We start from the raw sequence: 21259 nt of genomic DNA, 5'->3' as shown, positions 1-21259 counted from the left end.
GATCGGTGATAAATTACTTTTTGGTCGTGAAGAACAAAAACCCCAGACAAATTTTACCCAAATCGATTCCTACATCAAAACACTTCTCTGTTAGTTCAACATGTGTTTGACACAGACGCAACGTCACGACAACCAGACTAGACTAATAACGACCTTGTTTGTTAAGTTACAGAACAGTACACAGAAATGCATATACTGTTTATGTACTTTTTCTTTTACTTTTTCATTTTTTCTACCATCAATCAACGTCAAAATATTCTCATTTTTTTCACTTTTTATATCATATCAATAATTTTTATTACTATTCAAATAAAAAAATTCACTACAAAACAAATTATTTTCACCTTTTTATATCACATCATCACTTTTTACTAATTCCAAAATTAACAACCCACTACTCTTTTCTGTTCTGTACATGTCTTTACCAAACAAGCCCGTTACAAGCAGCGCAAAGAACAAATGTTCACACCTCATCCACCGTCTGCACTTCCTGCATGCATTCACTCCCGGAAATTGAAACAAGAAAACAGGCCTGAGAAAGAATAAAATAAAGAAAAAATAAAATATATGTAGCGTTGCACTGTTCACAAATGGATGGAAATCTATTTTACATTTACTTAACATAATCCAATGGAGTGGATTTTTGAGCTTTTGCTTATCTATTCTAGCCAAAAGTTGCAAATAGCTAATCCATTGGGAATGCAATGACTTATGTATATCTCAATCTAAAATAACTAATTAAAACTCATTTTATTTAGCTTATGTATATCTCAATCTAAAACAGCTAATCAAAACCCACTTTATTTAGTTTACTTAATGGGCTTTAAAAGGTATCATACATCCGATTATCTATTCATAACTCTATATTATTTAGATATGCTTTCTTTATTACTTTTTTAATTATCATATTTTTTAACGGTCATTTTGCTAAAATGGTCATTTTTCAAACGTAAATTTTTCAACAGTCATTTTTTCTCGAACGACCATTTTTCTACTAGGCATTTTTTTTAATAGTCGTTTTTGTTAAATCTGTTATTTTTTTGACGCAAATTTTTCGAACGTTCATTTTTTTCTCAGAAGGCCTATGTGGTTACATGCGCCCAAAACACCAACAAACGTGATGAAATCAGGCACAAACCTCTCCATCCCAACCATACGGTCAAAATACTCCAATGCTGCCTTAGCCTTCCCATGCATGGCTAACCCCAAAATCATTGAATTCCTCGAATTTACATCGCGTTTAGGCATCCTCTCAACGATTTGTTGAGCAATTTGCCATGACCCACATTTGCAATACATATCCACCAAGCAATTGTTCACCAAAACATCATCAACCATTTCAGCACGACACTTTCTCAACAAACAAGTATGAGCCCACATCCCCAAAGACATAGAACCCAGACCAACACAAGCACTAATAACACTCTGCATCATGTGCCCATCAGGCTCAAACATGTTCAATATCTCACCAAATAGTTTTAATGCAGTATCAAACTCGCCTAACCGAACACAAGAATCAACTATGGCATTCCGTGGAACCACATTCCTTTCTGGCATAATTTCAAATTTTTTCCGTGCTAAATCCAGACACCCACAAGTACCATATAAATGAATCAGACTTTTGTTAATATACACATCCAATTCATATAAACATCGGGCCGAATACGCGCAATTGCAAACTCATCAAACCATTGCAAAACTAAATCAAATTGCCTAATTCTCACTAGCCCGTTTAAAAGGGCATTCCGAGTTCTAACTTTAGGCAACAATTTATTCTCTTTCATGAGCTTCACAACCAAGACACCATCGAGCGCGACTTTCCAGCTCTGGTTTCCTCGCACGATGTCTTCGAGGATCAATACGAAGTGTGAGTCGTTTTCGTCATTATCTTGGGAGGTGAATTTGGAGGTACGGAGGTTTCTCTGTTTTGGATAAATGGTGGAATTTGTGACGGGTTGAGGCAGGGGAGGAGCTAGGATTTGAGATGTGGGGGGGCCAAATTGAAAAAATAAATAAATAAATAAAATTGGGGGGGGGGGGAAATTAATAAAAAAAAAAGGAGTAAAATTTTTAATTTTTTGTTTTGTTTTGCGGACCACTTTGGTCCTTGGGGGGGGGGGGGGGGGGGGGGAGGGGCTAGGCTCCCCCAAGGCACAAGGTGGCTCCGCCCCTGGGTCAAGGATTAGTGAGCTTCATTTTGGATTGTGGGTTCGAAATGAGAGGGTTTTCACGTTTGAGCCATTTGAGGTTGCAGAGGTTAGAGCTAACAAGGAGTGTGAGCATTCCTCATTTTCCGTGAGATAAACAATAAAATAAAAGACATACATGTGAACAGTACAATGCTACATGTAGCGTTGCACTGTTCTCGGATCTAAGAAAAATGTATTCTAGCTTTTGTTTAGATAATTCAATGGAGTGTGTTTTTAATCTTTTGTTTAGCTTCTTTAGCCTAAAGTTGCAAATAACTAATCCATTGGGAATGCTCTAAGGACACAACTAACCCTAACCGTATTATTTTAAATTTTATATATATATATATATATATATATATATATATATATTCCTGGTTTCCTGTTTTAACTGGGTTTTTGAAAAGGCTATAACCAGTAACTCACTCCAGGTAGCCGATTACGGGGTATCAAATCGGTTTCCCGCTTACCGGCCAAATTTTCACCCCTACCCAATCGTCCTCGTGGAAGACATGAGTTTAAGATGAAATTGTAAGAATTAGTGACTGGAAATGAATAGATTGTATAATAGAAAGATTGATTGCACCCTTACAGATCAATTCGAGTTTGATCTAAACTCCTCTAGAATTATATCTGCTAAGCTAGTTGAACTAATGAGAATACAATTGACTGAATGAATCCATTTACAAAATATATTAGGCCTTTTATTCTAGAGAAATGATCAAAACACTCACAATGCACAACAATGACACAACATCAAGGCACATTGGAGTGGGGTCCACACATTGGGTCCCACCCCAATGTGCCTTAGTGTTGTACCATTGTTGTGCACAAAGAGTGTAAGGATCACTCCCCTTTATTCTATACCCCACTTGTATGCCAGCTCAACCTAAGTGGTTAGTCCAATTGCTTGACAGCTCACTTTAGTTCTAACAAACTAACAAAGCCCACATGATTGAATTACTCCTACTTGATTTAGATATACCCATGCGCCCTTCTAGAATACTCTGCCAGCTGTGTAATCACTTGGCTCAAGATTGTAACTTTCCACGTTACACGAAATGGCTAATGCTCTTCCACATGCTCACGCATGTTGCTCTACATCCAAATCTGATTCTCTCTAATCAGACTTGTGACAATACCTCTCCCATTCACAACACCTTGCCCACAGGCGTGGGTAAGATGCTTTCAGACGATGGAAAGGCTCCCTTGACTCCTCGTCGGCGAGTTGTCCCTGTTAAAGAACTAGGAATTCCACCACGGCTCGATTATGAACCTATTCAGAGCGACGGTCCAAAATCTCGTCAAGCTCAGGTTGAATGACACCGTGATCATTGGTGGGAGGAAGTTGGGTAATCATTTCAACAGATCGTCCCAACTTGAGCTTCAACTGAGAAACATGAAAAAATGGTGGATGAGTGATCCCACCGGTAGATCCAAACGATATGCCACTGTACCCACCTTCTGAAGAATCTGGAAAGGCCCATAGAAGCGAGGAGACAACTTGAGGTTGCAATGCCAAGCTACCGAGAGTTGTCAGTAGGGTTGCAAACGTAAGTAAACCAACTCTCCTTCTTTAAAATAATGTTCTATACGTTTCAGATTTGTATATTTCTTCATCCGATTCTGACTTCTGTGAGTGTTTTCCTTTAAAAGCTTCAAGATTTCATCACATGAGCGAAGCTAAGTCTCTATCGTAGCCAACTACATAGTCCCTAACATGTAGGTAAGCAGCCGGGGAGGTAAGTAGCCATAGATAGCTTCAAATTGAGTTATTTTGGTAGAATGATGAAAGGAAGTGTTATAGTAATATTCTGCTAATGGTAGCCCCTACACTCATTCACTTGGTTTGTCACAAATCATGCATCTCAAATAGTTCTCCACATATTTATTGACTGTTTCTAACTAACCATTAGACTGAGGGTGATAAGTCGTACTGAAAGCTAAAAATACCGCTTGTGCTTTGAAAATTCCAGTCCAAAAGTTACTTGTGAAAGTAGTATCCTTGTATGAATGATAGAATGAGGCATACCGTGGAGTTCGAACAATTGGCTAATAGAAAGCTGTGCTAACTTGTCAGCTGTCTAAAGGTTCTTAAGAACTAGAAAATGAGCATACTTAGTTAGCCTATCAACCACCACCCAAATCACATTGTAACCCCCCTGATAGTGGCAACCTTTCAATGAAGTCCATTGAAATACTCAGCCAAGGTCGTTTAGGGATTTGCACAGGCTGTAATGACGTTGTAGGAGAAACATTTTTTGCTTTCACCCTTTGTCATGTATCACATTCTCGAATAAACTTCTCAACATCAGACTTCAACCCTGGCACAAAAAAAAAAAAAAATCTTTTCTGGCTCGATGTATAGTCTTGTCATATCCTGCATGACCTGCTAAAGGACTAGCATGCACAAATTGCAAAATCTTGCCTCGAAAGTTTTCTCCTATTTACATATGCTACTTGTACAATAGGACACCATGTCTGAGGGAAAAATTTTGTGTTAGAAAGCTTACCCTCTTGGAATTGCTGAACTATGCTCTACATTATAGGTTCAGAAATATAGCTTTCCTTCAATTCGGCTAGCCATTCAAAGTAGGCTAAGAAATCATCGATAAAGTGATTTATTGCTCTTCATCTTCATCCCTCCTAGAAAGAGCATCCGCTACTATGTTGTCTTGGCCTTTTTTGTATTCAACAACAAAATCATAGCCTAACAACTTAGTAATCCACTTTTGTTGTATAGGAGTTCCTATTTTCTGTTCAAATATAAATTTTAAACTTTGGTAGTCTGTTTTGATGGCAAAGCAATGTCCCAACAAATAAGGCCTCCATTTCTTTACGGCTGAAACCAAGCTACCAATTCCCTCTCATAGGTAGACATTAACAAAAATCTCCCTTTGAGAGCTTGGCTGAAAAAGGACATCAATAATGCTCCAATACCGCGGCCTGAAGCATCACATTCAATCAGAAAGGGTTTACCAAAATTTGGTAGAATGAGCATTGGAGGATTAGTCATAGCTTGTGTAAACTCTATAAAAGCTTCTTCAGCCCCTTCACTCTAGTGAAAAGCATTATTCTTGAACAAATCTGTTAAGGGGGCTGCAATGGAGCCATATCCCTTGAAATATTTGCGGTAGTACCTTGTAAGACGAAGAAAACCCCGCAAAGCCTTTAAGGACTTAGGCCTAGGCCATTCCACCATAGCAATCAACTTCTTCCCATCAGCTTTGACTCCTTTGGCTGAGATGAGATGCCCCAAATAATCGATCTCGACACAACCAAACTTACATTTAATCTTATTGGCAAATAGCTGATGTGCCCTCAGCACATCTAAACTGAGATTGAGATGCTATAAGTGTTCTTGCATATTAAGACTATACACCAAAATAATTTTTCTTAAGTAGGGCTATAATATGTCATTCATCAAACTCTAGAAAGTTGATGGGGCATTTGTTAAGCCAAATGGCATAACTAAAAACTCGTAGTGTCCTTCATGTGTCCTGAATGTTGTCTTAGGAATATCTTCTGGTTTGACACGTATTTGATGATAACTGGATTGTAAATCAAGCTTAGAAAACACTCTAGAGCCATGCAACTCATCGAGGAGTTCATCAATTATCAGAATAGGAAATTTATCCGTTATTGTCTCCTTGTTTAAGGCACGGTAAAACGGGAGAGGAAAAGGGGCTTTGAGATGGTTTAATAACACCCCCCCCCCCCCCCCCCCCCCCCTTGATTCAAGTAACTCCCAAACAATTCTCTCAATTTCCTCCTTCTGAAAATAAGGGTAACGGTAGGGTCGAACACACATTGGTTGTGCATCAGATTTTAACACAATAGCATGGTCGTGTGACCTAAAAGGAGGTAGACCCGTAGGTTCAGCAAATATGTCCACAAAATCCCCCAAAATTTGTTCTAATTCTGTGTCAACCAAGACCCCTGCAGAATCTCCTACATTCTCTAAAAGCTGTAACAATAACCATTTTTTCCCTTCTAGTTTAGAAGTAAAAAACTTAGTTTCCTCCCAAAAGTGTGGGCTAGCCAACCTTTGTAACATAAAGTTTTCTTTGGCAATGGTAAACTCTATGGTAAAGCTTTAAAATTCCACAAAATCGAACGAAGAGTTACTAATCATTGAATACCTAGAACCATATCACATCAAGCTAATATGATTACATAAGTATCCACTCCAAAAGACATATCTTTGAGTTGTATTTGAACTTCACTACACTTGCACTCACTTAGTACTTCTTCCCCATTAGCTACCTTCACATGGATTTGACACTTTCTGTTAAGTAACAATCTAGTTTTCTTTACCACTGAAGAAATCAGAAAATTATAAGTACTCCCACTATCAATGAGTAACGTCAAATTCTGATTTTTAACCCTCCCCACTATTCTCATAGTCTTAGGATGAACACTGCTAGTAATGGCCTGTATTGAGATTTCTGGTTTGGCCTCACTATAATTAAACTTCATGAGGTCTAAACCCTACCCTTCTAACTCAGATTGAAATGACAAATCAAGTTCCGCAATAATCTCTTCACTATTCAGTAAAAACAACTTAGGATTTTGGCACTTATGGCCAAAATACCATTTAGAATCGCAATTATAACAGAGACATTTCTTCCTTCTCTCATCCATCTGAGATTGAGAAATTTTCTGAATTGGAATAGTGGCTTTCAAAAGAGTTACAAACTGTGGACTAGTGGCATTATTTCCAGATTTAGGAAAACCTGAGCTAGTAAAATTTCTGTAACTTCTCCTTCCCAACATAACATGTTCTTCTTGAACCTTTGGCTAAACCATAAGCAACTAGTAAATTGGGGGGATTAAACATACGCACAGGCAACTTAATTTCATTTTTTAAGCCACTTAAGAAGCAACTTAGTTTGTTATGGTCACTAATTCCCCTCAATCAATTTGAAATAGCCTCAAAATTCTCCTTATATTCCTTCACACTAGATACTTGTTTAAGCCTAGTAAGAGACTCCATTGGATTACCATAACAAGAAGGATCAAACCTATCTAACAAAGCATGAGTAAATATCTCCCAACTCAGTAAAGCGTCTGCCATATCCATATCCTGATTGATACCAAACTAATGCCTTGCCTTCCATATGAATATAAGCTAACATCAACATTTGATTATAAGGAGTTGTATGAAAATAAAAAAACTTATTTGCCTTATATATCCAGCCAATCACTACCATCAAATTTAGGAAAGTTTGTATGTACCGACCTTGTTGTAATACCACCATGATCCTCACCTTGCTGATCAAACTTTTTTTTTTTTTTTTTCTTCATGATAATGCCTTTTGGCTTGCATTTCATCTTGATGTGGATGACATTGATGTCTTGGAATGGTAGGAAAAAACTACCTTCCATTAAATTTGTCCTCTGCAAATCTAGTGAATCTGTCCTTTACGAACTGTGGCTGCTGGAAATTCTTTTCATTCTGAAATTGTGGCTCCTGAATATGTGGAACTCATGGAGCTCTCAGCATGTGATCACCAAAAACCCTAGTAACTGGATTTTCACCAATCATCCTAAATTCAGCAGGTTGCTGAGCTTCTTTGCTTTGGCTGGATTGGAGCAACACATGATGAAATTGCTTACCACTTCCCTCTACTTGACCAGACGTTTCGCCAATCGAAAATTTGGAATTGTTAGGCGACTTGATTGACTCCATAGCCTGAGTAAGGTGAGTAAAATTCTACATAATCTGGTCAATTTTTTTTATTACCGTCACTACTAGTCTGCATCCCTTCCATCTTCTTCTGTATTTCCTCCATGTTCTTCAGCAAATCTGTGTACTTCTTCTCTGCCTGCACCTCATTTTTCTCCACCGTTTTTTTCAATGCAGCAAAACTCTCTGTCAATTGATTCATCCTTGTACCGTTGGGCATAGAAGCTCCAGGAACCAATTGATCCGCCAATAAATTTTTTTGCTTTGATACAAATTTGTAACAAGTATGTTATTGAATTAGGTATTTAAGATGAACTTGTAAGAATTAGAGACTGGAAATAAATGGATTGTATAACAAAAAGACTGATTACACCCTCAAAGATCAATTCGAGTTTGATCTTAACTCTTCTAGAATTATATTTGCTAAGCTAGTTTAACTAATGAGAATACAATTAACCGAATGATTCCCATTACAAAATAGATTGGGCCTTTTATTTTATAGCCCACTTGTATGCAGCTCAACCCATGTGGTTAGTCCAATTGCTTGACAGCTCACTTCAGTCATAACAAACTAACAAAACTTACATTGTTGAGTTACTCTTACTCCTACTTGCTTCATATATATACCCATGCTCCCTTCCCCTTCTAGAATATTCTATGAGGTGTGTAATCGCTTGGCTCAAGACTGCAACTCTCCACGTTACACGAAATGGCTGATGCTCTTTCCCATGCTCACGCGTGTTGCTCTACATCCAGATTTGATCCTCTCTAATCAAACCTGTGACAAAGCCAGAGATGAGAAATAGAGGGAGAGTGACGCTGCTGCGAGAATGAGAGGGACAGAGGGAGAGTGAGTCAGTGACGGTGTGACACTGTAGCTATTTTCCTGCGAGAATGAGAGGGACTCGGTCTGGGAGAGTGGGAGTTGGCGACGAGAGAACAAGAAAAGAAGAAGAACAGAAGAGAAAGAACGAAGTGGGCGTCTGGGACCCTAGGCGACGGCTAGTTGAGAAAGAATAGGAAGAGAATTAGGTCGAACTTAGAATTAGTATTATATTTTTAATTATTTATATTTTTTTACTTGTAATATAAAATAACAGTTACCGATTTCTTAAAATATTAAAATCGATAACCGTAATCGGAGTACTCGGTTATTTGATTATCCGATTTTTTTAATTTCTTTGTTATTTGATTAGTAATCGTTAACAATTATTAATAATTAATAACTAATTCGCTTGTACATTCTTAATTATTAGCAATCTTGTTATGAAAGAAACATAATTAAAGAAACTAAAGAAGGATGCAAAAAATAAAAAAGAAATTTTTTTTTTTATTTTTAGATAAAATTTGGTTTATGAAGGAAATGGGAAGATTGTCTCCATTTATCTTTCAAAACGACATCGGTTCTCTAACATCCCCAATTCTCTTCCCGCCAGAAAGCCATTTCCCAGGATTTGAAATTCCAAAACATACACTAAAAATCACAGTGAATTCAATTCTAGAGAGAGAGAGAGATGGAGGAGAAAAAAGCTGGGTCGTCGCTGGACGATCTGATGTCATCGTTCAACACTCGCATTGCGGAGCTTCAAGAGCTCGTCGTTGCACGAAACAGTGAGTCAATTTCCAAAGAACACGTTTTCCTTTTTCTTGCCAAAAGAATTTCGTCAAATCAGACGCGTCCAAGGATGAGAATTTCTTGGTTGTATGATTTTCAGTGTACCCGGCCACAAGTATCACCGATTTGTCGGCGGTGGACGTCGCATTGAAGGCCATGGAGCTTCAGCTTCAGGCTATCAAAGGCCGCTTGCGCGAAGAAACCCTAGCTATTCCCAAAGCCAAAGTGCCTCTCTCTCACTCTCTCTCTCTTTTTCTTTTTAAAAGAAATTGTTGTTTATGAATTGTGGGAATTTTAAGTGGTTTTATATTTTGAAACTTAGGGGTTTTCACTGTTTGGGGATTAAATTTATGAAAGAGAGAAAAAAAGAAAAAGATCTTCTGTGCAAGTGAGGTGGTGGGGAATTAGGGTATGTTTGGTGGCTGACAAAATGGAGGAAAATGGTTTTCAAGTTTAGATTTTAGGTTTTGTTATATGCCTCTTTTAGGAAAAGACCAGGTACTTTAAGTTTTTTGGGTGTGTTAATTTTTCTTATTTTGGCTCTGAAATGTGAAAATTCGACTATGTTGGTTAGTTTCTAATTGCGCTCTATTTGGTTTCTGGATTATATACATGGCACTTGAGAAGGGAAAATAAACTGTTAGTAATTCAGTTTTTGCGATATGGATTTATTCTATCATATAGATTTACTCAATTGTGCCTGATACGACCATATGGCTTGGTCGAGTTGATTTTCTCATTATGCCAATATATGACTATTGTAGTTTTGGAGAAGGTTTTAAATAAATCTATTATACTTATGGTTCATTTGGAATTTGAAGAAACTAATTCCTTCATAAAACTGAGCCTGATGCAAATGTTATATTTTTGTTTGGTCTTTGCCTATGTTTTCCCTAAGCAACTAGGGGGTGAGGATTTGAGTTAGGTTGGTTGATTGTCTCTTTCTTGCTGTGGTTGCAGAACCTCATAGATGCATCATTGCGACAGCAGAAGAAATTGCAGAGTATGTCTGTTTATGTTCCGTCATTTCTTCCTGAAAGACTGTCTGTGACAAACTTGGAAACTAATAGATGGTAGTAGTATTTGTTTTTCTGGTTTTACTAGTTTATATTTTAAGATTTTGTTGTTTGGATTTATTTCCTTTGTGTTGATAACCAATTCTTGTTAATTTTGGGGTTCCAGTTTGCTGTCAGAATTCTCGAAACAAGACCCTGGTGTTGGGTCTTTAAAACTTGAGGAAGAGCCTGCAGCATTACCTAAGGTAAGTGGAATCTACTAGAACAGGGTTAAGGGAAGAAAAAAGAAAAAGAAAAATGTGGATTAGAATTTGCAATCTACGGAACCATATTCAGCAATAATTTCACCCCTAATTGTAGTTAACTATCTAAAAAGCATACAGTAAAACTTGACCATTTGCAAGAATGAGTTGATTTCTTGCCAATGAACTTTTGCTCAAATGGAACTTCTCGTTTTAAAAATAATGTAGAGGGTGTGATTATGGGTTGAAGATCTACTAGGTGTAACTTACCAATCAAAAAGAAAAAAGAAAAAAAAAGAATGAGTTGGTTTTTTATTTACATATTGAATTAGTATCTGTAATTCATCTGACTTTGGAGCTAGCCAAGATGTTTCGATAGTAGAACAACGGCTTGCTTTGAGGGTTGGTATTTTTACATGATGGTTCTGTTGATGTATCTTAGATGTTTTAAAACATATCAATATAACTGAAGAGTAACCCAGTCACCCAGATGTGAGAAGTTGGCTAGATAATTTCGTTCAGTAGCACTCATATCAAGCTAGTCAACTTCCAGGGTTTGAGGGGCATGCTCAGGTGTTAATGATTTCGTTGCTTTTTTTTTTTTTTTTTCACGGTATCAAATGATGCTCAGAATTCAGAATTTCATACCACCTGGTTCTATCCATCAACAATGAAATACAAAGACTCCTTATTTGCATGATCTACTCTAAAAAATGAATGTTATTAAGGAATTGATGTTGTAATTTATGAGTGGATATCTAAGATGCAAAGCTTGCATAATATGTATTTGAAATGTTTATCATTTTTCTTGGAAGTGAATATCCTTGAACAATAACAGCTACAAATTGTAATCTTATGGGGTCATGGCAAGAACACGAATACACAATAGCAGCACCTTAACATATTAAAGGAGCTTTAACTTGGTTGTTCACTGGAAATGTGTTGTCTGATGTGAAAACTCAGAATGTTGATGTAATTAAAAAAACTTTTTGATTCTTCACCATCAAATTTGGGGTTGTCTATGGTTATGGCTGTTTAGATGAATTCTTTTGATTTATGTATTAAATAGTGACTCCCTTGCTTATATACTACTTCTATTGCTCCACCAGCACCATCATGATAATACAAAATAAATCTCTTCCACTGAACCTTAAGAAAAGGGTCGAGGTATCAAATGAAAGAAAAAAAAAAACAATAAATAGGTCTTTTGGCAGTTTTGTTAAAGTCATATGCAGCTGCAGTATGAGCAAATTACTGCAAGCATATGTTCTAATTTTGTTATGTTATCAATTCCAGGAGAAAAAGGGTCGTGGCTCTCCACCACTGTGGTATATAACTGCCAATGAACTGGATTCTCTGTCATCGTAAGTACATATTTCTTTATGTAATTGTTCAACATTTGATATGAGTGCGAGTTTCAGCTACACCTCCTGCTTATGTATCGCAACAGATTACTGAAAGCTGTTTGCTTCCATCATATGGTTTGTTATGGCTGTCTAATACCACACCTATAAATTTGGACACTGGGATGTATCTGGGAATGTGCGCATCATTTCTATGTTTGAAATCACCAATAGTGTGCTATGTGCTTATGTATGTTTAAGTTAGTGCATATGCAGAAAAACCTTGGAGGCTGAAACACTGCTGACAATCATAATCATACTTTCCTCAGTTATATGTGCACATATTTTAAGAAATAGAGGTGAACCCTTTGAATTTGTCTACAAGTATTGGGCATGGTTGTCAAGTTGGACGTCAGACATGCCAATTGTCAATTGATAAACGGGAGTCTGATAATATAGCTTTAGCCTCTACATATGCATTAAATTCCTGTCCCTACTCTCCTTTTAATCTTTCTTTTTCTTTTATGGGTGGTTTTGAGGGTGGGGAATGTCTGATATATCCCCTTTAATTTAATAACTATACTCCATAAAATTTCTAGCTCTATGTGTCACGAACTGCAGATACATGAGAGGAAGGCTGACATTGGAGAAGGTCAATGCAGCTATTAATGACATGGCAACTTATGCTGAAGCAAATGCTCATCTTATTACTGCTCCAAAGAAGAAGGTTCTTATTCCACTTTGTTTCTGATACTCAGACATATGTGTATAATCTTAAATCTGTCTTAATTATGGTTTTCTTTCTTCATGAAGCTGGCAGAAAATCTCTGGGACAAAGCCCTGGTATGTGAACTAAACCTCAATCAACAGTTCTATCTCTGAATGAATGCTTCCCTGCACCCGCTTTACCTAGCTAAGGATAATTTATCTTTAAAATAGCACTGGCTGATTGTCGCTAGGTGGTTGAAGTAGAGATCTGGGATCAAATCCCATATCTAGGTTGGGAGGGTCTATGTTATGGGGATGGGGTACCACCATATTATGCAAGCTATTGCTGAATTCTATCCTAAAAAAAAAAAAAAGGGAGCAGTAGCCTCCTGTCCTGGCATCCAACACCTTGACCTTTCCCTGTAGTGTGTAGGAAGGAGGTGCTGATATAACATAATCTCAAGACTATAATCCAAGATGGGAACCTGTATTCCTTTTTCGGGCCACTGGCTTAAATTTGTTAGTGCAGATTATCTATTAATGTTTTGAGCATGAATTATTCTTTGATTCGTGCTACTGATTTTCAGCATTGCTGACACATGCAGGAGCTAAGGGATATTGCAATGACAGAAGCCGTAAAGGGAAAACACTTTTTTCTTGAAAATGACATAAAAGGACCAGCACTGAAGCTTGACAATACTGGAAAAGCAATACTGACCGTGAGTGTTCCCCTTCTACAGGCATTTAGAATAGCTAAACCATGCATTGTCAAGGAAGTAAAATGGCCTGTGGGATAAACTGAATACCCACCCTTACCTATACAGGCTTTGTGCTCTACCCCGGGGTTGGGTAAATGTTTTTAATATGGACTTTTACTTCATTTCATGGCCAAAGGATCCTAGAGATGGTTGTCAAAAACTATTAGGCATCTTTGCATCTCCAAGAATCACATTCCTTATGAAAATTTAAAGTACAAAAATGAAGAAAGTTGGATTCCTTTTGTTCTGTAAACTACTTTCTGGTTATGCAAGTGCTGTAATAATTTGTATGATGACACTAGACATCATGATGAACACCTTATTTGATTGTACTGAGATCCTCTTGTTAATTTATTTTTTCTGTAGACAAAATTGGATTACAATATCAATTTTGTACAAGAGGAATTCCATTTTGTACACTGGCATGTTGATGTTTGACTAAAACTATTATAAATAGATGTCTTTCATCTTTCATGCCCGTTTGTGCAAAGAATCTCATCCCTCTGTATCATGGTGTGTTGCAGGTCCTCCGTCATCTTGGCCGCTTAAGTGAGACTCGGATTGGGCATCACCGTGTGATTATTCTTTTGAAGCCTCAATGAAACCTTGCTTCCCAAAGAACCTCATGTTTACATGCTTATAATCTTTTCCTGTATTTCTTTCAAAGAAGATTGTAAGCCCTCACCTGGAATGAGAATACATTTTCTTACTTTCAAGGTTTATGAGTATAGTTAAGACTAAAGAGGATAACATTGGCTTTTGAAAGCTGAACTCAGTAAGGATTGTAAATTCTATTTTCAAGGTTTTCTGGAAAACTGGTTCAGATGATATAGATTATGGTTCTATCAACTTGTTTGGATAGAAGTTGTTAGAACCATAATCTATATCATCTTAACTACCTTTGCGTGTCAAATTCTAAACTTTAGTATTTTTCTCTCCAAAACAAAGCAAAAATAAAAAATAAAATGGAAAAACTGAAAATATCAAAAAAGGGCAGCCCTTTTCATTTCAGCCCCACTAATTTTTTTTTTCAAATGGTTATTTTTTATTATTTTATTTTTTAATAACTTCAAGGGTATTTTGAGGAGAAAAATGCAAAAAATGTCTAATTTGACACGAAGTAATAGCACTTAGGCTTCCTAATAATTCCAAGATTGATTTCATTTTGCAAAATTTCCAAAATTTATGGGATGAAAGCAATGTTGATAGTAAACTAGATACTTATAATTATTAGGTCATTCATGATGGATTAAGATTTTCAATAATTAGTGTCTAAATTTTATTGAAGTTCTGGCAATTTACAGATGACTACACCCTAGACTATTCGGGACAGGTGGACTTTGCAATCCCTTTCTCAGTTGCCTAAATTTCAACAAAATTTGAGCGCTCCAATTGTAGGAAATCCTTGCTATTTTATGTTGCCTTTCACCTTCCTGGAGAAGAGAAAAAAAATTCAACTGAGAAGAACAAAAAAGAAAGAAAGATAATTTAGCTTATGTGCCCTGTTGGATTCCAAGAAAACACTAGCATTTTTTTTGCAAGGTTATTTTGCTGAATTTTTTTGAGATTTTCAATTCCAAAGAAGCGAACGGAATAACATAACAAATTTCAAGTTTCAGTCTCATGCTTTTCAACAATTTCTAGGTAACCGACCAGAGGCTTAAGGTTTCTTTTAGAAAAATAGGTTCTTATTTTAATCATATATCTTTTGAAACTCCCACCAATTTTATTTAGATGAATTTCCGGTAGTTAAGATCAAGAACTTAAACTTTTTTTTCTTTTTTTTTTTTCTTTTTTTTTTTCTTTTTTTTTTTTTTTTTTTTTTTTTTTTTTTTTTTTTTTTAATTTTTCAATAACTACCTGCCAAAAAGACATATGGCCAAAATTTTCTTTTGCTGAAGACAAAAGAAAAAAGAAAAGACAAAGACCAAATGTTCAACACACCTGGCTTTAAATTTGAGCTAATCTTAACACCAAAAATGGACCAAAAAAAAAAAAAAAATTCAAAAATTCTATTTAGTAGACTCGTGTACAGCTGCTATATAAGTAGATGATGTGACAATAAAAGTCAATGTTACATAACAGTTATACAAGAATTTACTAAATAGCATTACTTCGAAAGAAATTACTACTTTATCAATTGGGATAAGGAAACATAGCCTCGATCAGCTTATGCTACTCAAGACCATTTTAAAGTTTATTTAATAACAAACAATTTAGAGGGGAAAAAAAAAACAAAGAAGAAAATGAAGGAAAAAGGATTATTTCACACCAAGGCTAATTAGGTTAAGACATTTTTAGGTTTCTACCATTGAATATGTAGGACCTTCATTGGGTAACTATCAATAATAAATAAATCTTTAATTCAAATTCTTTCCGTATTAGACTCCGGAGTCATAGTCTTAGAAGTCAAGACCTAATCGGTCTCTCATGTAACTGATAGTCTTTTGTTTCTTTATTTAAAAGGGAACTATCAATAACAAAAGTATGGTTCATTGTAATCTTCAATTCTTGTGTTTGTTAAAAGATTTAGGTTCTTTTATGAATATAAAGGCTTAATTTCTCTTTACAAATCTAAAGGTCCAGATTCTCTTTACGAACTTACTCGATTTATCATTTTTTATGTTTTGGTACGAATGGGTTTACATCAACTTCCTTGTAATTCGGCATGCCTCCTCTCTATATAACTTGATAATATGATCTTACAATGTAATTATCTCACGATCGTCCTAACCCTTCAAAACACAATGAGTAATGCTATACACTACACCAGTATATCCCTTTTATTTAACTATACTGTCGTTACAGAGTTTAGTAGTTATTGATTTTTTCTTTTTTTTTTTGGTAATCTTATATACCATACCTCCATGCCACTTCCATCTTATTGTGTTGATGTGACAGTAACCATTAACTTTTGATTTTTTTTTTTTTTTTAGTTTATCATTTCCTATGTTTTGTTGATGAGTGTCCATCTTATATATAGCATTACTTGTATAAAAATGAAAGATAGATACACTAAATTGACACTTTAGGGTATGATTGCAAAAAGTGATAAAAGATCAACGGTTATAAGTAAAATTTTCTCTATTATGTTTTAGTATCTGCTTTTATAATATTATTATTAGTAGTAGTAGCAGAATTATCTTTATTTAGAATTTCTCTTTTGAAGCTTTCTATTTTCTATTTAAAGAGAGCTCATTGTATGAAGAAAAAAACTTTACAACTCTGATAATGAAAATTTGAGAAAGAGTAATGATAAATGTCACCCCACGTTCTCCTTGTGTCCATACTTTTATTTGCTAAGCTATGCGTAGCTTGTTACTTTTATAGACTTGAAGACGCAATTATTCTTTTCTTTTTATCTACGCTTTCCGTGCCGGATCATGCATGTTGAGACTATGCAATTTAGAAAAAAGTAAAGATAAAAATGAAGAAGAAATAGTACATAGAGAACCTTCATCGTTCGGCAATGTCTCTACATGCGTTCACAAGAGCGACCAACTAATTTTTAATTATGTCAAAAAGAACTGAGTTACATCATATGTATGCTAATACTAGTTAAACCCTAACCTGGTATATTAAATTTCCCAATATACCGTTGCCATACCGCGGGCCTCATGTGGCTCTACTCCGCCCTTGAGGTCAATCTTTGAACTAAAGGTCAGTATTACTAACATTCAGAATATGAGCAACAATCTCTTATAGATTATTTTGTTTTTATGTACTTCCATTGAAGTATTTGCATTATTAGAGTCATTGGGCGTTTCCTTTCCATAAATAAAAATGGAAATAACTAGTATTGAATAATAAATTAAAGCCACTTTCCTTCGTTTTGGACGATTAATATATATTTATTACTTATCCCAAAAAGAAAAAGACCAAACAATACAGATTAGAGGTTTGTGGGTGTGAAAGCACGACCATTTTATGATATCGCTAATTTGGTTTATTTGACCTCAAGCCAAATGACAAATTCAAGTAAAGTTGATGGAAGAAGCTAGAGAACAACGAAATTGACTCTCACTAACTGGCTGTCGTGCCTTAAAGGATATAAACAGAGAAACGTTATACACCACATCAATATTCTATCATTATTTTATTATGGTGACGTGGTAGCGTCAATACACCTTTAAAACAGTTGTTGTTAAAAAGATAAAAAAGAATCAAGAGTGGATTGACATTGTCACTGACTCACGTAGCATAGTAGTATACTTGTGGAATATTAGTTTGGTATATATCATTACTCAATGATAAATATCACAACACTTTTATCACACTTTAATTTGCTAATGTGGCATTGTAAACATGCCATTTTTTCTTTAAAAGAAGAAGAAGAAAGATCCAAAGGCTGATTGAGAGTGCAACATCAACAAAGTGAGATAAATTAAAGTATGTGTATATATATAGCATTATTGGTGTAAAAATATAATAATGAAGAACTATAAGATGAGTAATGCTGCATACCACACAAACATATATCTTATAAATATCCTACAAAGCTGACATGACAAGATCTAATAGACCTCGAATCAGCTATTATATATATATATGGTGGCTATTAGACCTTATCACATCAGTTTTGTGCATGAAACATTTGTGTGGTACGTAGCATTACTTCTTTTAAAAAATGTAAAAAGTAACAACGTTACAAAGATCTAGATTGTCTATTTTTGTTTTTGGTGCTAGATGAATTCATGCAAAGTTCCAGCTAGTACTGGAAGGCCTTTGATCCAATCCAATTTGTTCACAAGTCACAAGGGCCTCCAATCTCTCCGTGTTCTTTTATTCCCTCAACAAAAATCTCCATCTATATAAACCCTAACCCATTTCAACATCCTGCACCACTCCAAAGACATCCCAATACAACACACATCTCATACCCTTAGCAAGGCTGCTAGTGTGTCTGAAAATGGGTTCCAAGGCTATCACAACCATAGCTTTTCTAGTGATCTCTCTCAACCTTCTCTTCTTCACTATGGTCTCTTCAACTCATGTCCCTTGCGGATGCCAACCATCACCACCAAAGAGTACTCCAAAATACCCTCCGGTACCATCACCACCAAAGAGTACTCCAAAAAACCCTCCTGTAAAGCCACACCCGACCCCGACCCCGACCCCGACCCCAGTGACGCCTAAGCCTGCCCCCACTTGCCCCAAGGACACCCTTAAGCTAGGGGTGTGTGCCAGCTTGTTGAATGACTTGTTGCACCTTGTTGTCGGAACCCCACCAAAGACACCCTGCTGCAGCCTCATCGAGGGGCTTGTTGATTTGGAAGCTGCTATTTGCCTTTGCACTGCCATCAAGGCCAATGTTTTGGGCATCAATCTTAATGTCCCCGTCTCGTTGAGCTTACTCCTCAACTACTGTGGAAAGAATCTTCCCACAGACTTCAAATGCACTTAGCCAGTTCCATATATAGGTCTCATCATCATGAGCTACTTGGCCTTCCACTTCTAGTGGCAATAAATTAAAAAAAGGCCATTATGGAGGAAACAATAAAATCTGTGTTTTTCTTACATTCTCTAGCTTCATGAATAATGGTGCTTTCGATATGTATGTTCTTTTTTATTTCTTTGATCAGATGTGTAAGTTATTTGTCATTATCTATTATATGTTTTTTTTTTGAGAAATTATCTATTGTATGTTATATTCGAGGATTGTATTTTTAATTTGAATGGGTTCGACAAAACATATATATACTACGATATATATATGAGGATTGTATTTTTAATTTAAATGGGTTCGACAAAACATATATATACTACGAGATATACACTGGACCCACCACAAGGGGAGTTAAGTTACTCAGGATGTGACTTAGGACTGAAGGGAGTTTCCACAAAAATAGATAAACAACAACAAAAAATAAAAAGATAAATTTTTCATTAATTTAGAATCTCACTAAAATAACGAAGATGATAGGTGGAACCGGAGACTTACTGACTTTGGTAGAGTCTTATGATCACCAAAAGAGAAAGAAATCACATCTCAAACAAAAAATTTGTTTTCATTAATCATAATCTGCCTCCATATGATCAGTACAAAGAGTATTTAAATAGATACTGAAAATAAACTTTAACCCTAATTTGACTAATTAACTTTATGCTAAGCCTATTATGAATTAATGCAAAATACATTAACTCTTAAAATATAAAACCTAAATAATCAATAAAGCCTAAATAAATCTAAAGACCAAATATTCTTTTCTCATCCTGCATTAAAATATTGTTATTTATAATCGTTTCATTACTCCCATATATATTGCTATTACTTTTGAAAATGCATGCTCGGTGAAAAAAACACTTTTTGGGGGGTAAAAATTTAATTTTGAAAGAATTTGTATATTTATTTTAAATATTTTTTATGGGACCAGTTAGAGCTTGATCAGGGGCTACCATGTGCTTGGACGTCGATCTTCGGGTTGAATACTAGAAAATATTTTGAAATATATGTATTATATGGATTTAATTATTTGTTAATATTAGAATATATTATGAGATTTGTTGTAATTAATAGTAATTTCCTATAGTCAGATTTGATAGTAATCAGATTACATTTATTTGAATGTAATCAAATTTGGTCACCATACTTATTTACCACAATTGTCTTATAAATAGAAGTTTCATGTAATATAAAAATATCAAAGAATAAAAGCAAAATGTAGTCTTTTAGACTTTATCTTGTGTAGACGTAGGCCATTGACGGAATCACGTAAAGTTCCTTGTCTCTATTTTATTATTCCGCTAGCTATTTTGCTTTAATTTTCCATTTGTTTATCTTTTTCCTTTCAGTTATATATTAGATATATAGTTTAAAGATTTTTTATTTTTTATTTTTTGTCTGAAAACAAAATACGCTTGAGAATGCATTACCAACTATAACCTATATATATATCAATGCTCACCTAATTCTATCAGATTTTGAATTTGCTACTCCTCCCTCAATTGAGGAGAAGTAGACCAACTTCTTGTGTTATAAAAGGAGATAGCTGCTCAACGTGAAACGGTGAAACGCAGCAAAAAGAAACAACTTCGTTTATTTTCTCACATTTTGTTTCTTTCTTTTGTCACAATAATCGTCTACTTCGGGTTTTTTTTTTTTCTTAATTTATTTATTTAATTGAATAAGAAAAAATGTTACAAGAGAGGATTCTCTCTATTTCGCATCCAAAAGGAGGAAGAAGAGGACGATCTTATTAAAGAAAAAGTGGTGAACTCCCTAACAGTAGACCAAAACCTAAAATAATTATAAAGATTAAGAAATGGGTCAAACAAATTAATGACCCGGTCCTCTCAATAGGCTGCGTAAGGCGGTTATCAAAGCTAAAGGAAAACAAATTAAGATAAGCTTATCTGTACCGCCACTTAGAAACAACAACAGCCACAAAAAAATGACTAAAGTAGTAAAAACGTTATTAGAGTAAAAAAATAGGACCGCAGGAAAGAGAGGGACCAACACAAATTTAAATACAGTAGTCTTTGATCACTTAAAGGAAAACAATAACACAAGAAACACACAAAAAAAAAAAAAAAAAAAAAAAAAAAAAAAAAAAAAAAAAAAAAGGAAGAAAGAAAAAAAAGCAGCAAAAACAACACAGATCCAGTTGAGGGGAGGGAGGAGAGAGAAAAGAGGATTTCAGAAAAGTGTGTCTAAAGTTTGACAGGCAGGTTTTTCCAGTCATCTACTTACATTCACCAA

The 21259-nt window shown here is 35.4% G+C and overlaps 3 protein-coding genes across 3 annotated transcripts; 2 read left to right on the top strand and 1 right to left on the bottom strand.

The window, feature by feature from the left end:
- Window positions 1-463: 463 nt before the first annotated feature.
- On the bottom strand, window positions 464-8080 carry LOC133879107 (pentatricopeptide repeat-containing protein At1g59720, chloroplastic/mitochondrial-like). The gene is made up of 3 exons (XM_062317651.1): window positions 7936-8080; window positions 1114-1679; window positions 464-532 (listed from the first exon to the last, which is right to left on the bottom strand). The coding sequence occupies exons 1-3, from the start codon at window positions 8078-8080 to the stop codon at window positions 464-466; spliced, it is 780 nt and encodes a 259-aa protein (XP_062173635.1).
- A 1191-nt stretch (window positions 8081-9271) lies between these two features.
- On the top strand, window positions 9272-14269 carry LOC133880372 (spindle and kinetochore-associated protein 1 homolog). The gene is made up of 9 exons (XM_062319326.1): window positions 9272-9489; window positions 9594-9718; window positions 10454-10566; window positions 10676-10754; window positions 12048-12115; window positions 12716-12821; window positions 12908-12937; window positions 13408-13521; window positions 14085-14269. Exons 1-9 carry the CDS (start codon window positions 9393-9395, stop codon window positions 14160-14162), a joined length of 810 nt encoding a protein of 269 aa, XP_062175310.1. The 5' UTR covers window positions 9272-9392; the 3' UTR covers window positions 14163-14269.
- A 4115-nt stretch (window positions 14270-18384) lies between these two features.
- LOC133879840 (pEARLI1-like lipid transfer protein 3) lies at window positions 18385-19191 on the top strand. Its single transcript, XM_062318609.1, has one exon. The coding sequence runs from the start codon at window positions 18470-18472 to the stop codon at window positions 18962-18964; it is 495 nt and encodes a 164-aa protein (XP_062174593.1). The 5' UTR covers window positions 18385-18469; the 3' UTR covers window positions 18965-19191.
- The last annotated feature ends 2068 nt before the right edge of the window (window positions 19192-21259 follow it).

Source organism: Alnus glutinosa, chromosome 10, assembly GCF_958979055.1.
Source record: "Alnus glutinosa chromosome 10, dhAlnGlut1.1, whole genome shotgun sequence".
NCBI lineage: Eukaryota > Viridiplantae > Streptophyta > Magnoliopsida > Fagales > Betulaceae > Alnus > Alnus glutinosa.
Note: the sequence above shows the minus strand (reverse complement) of the source record. Positions and strands in the feature narration are given on the sequence as shown.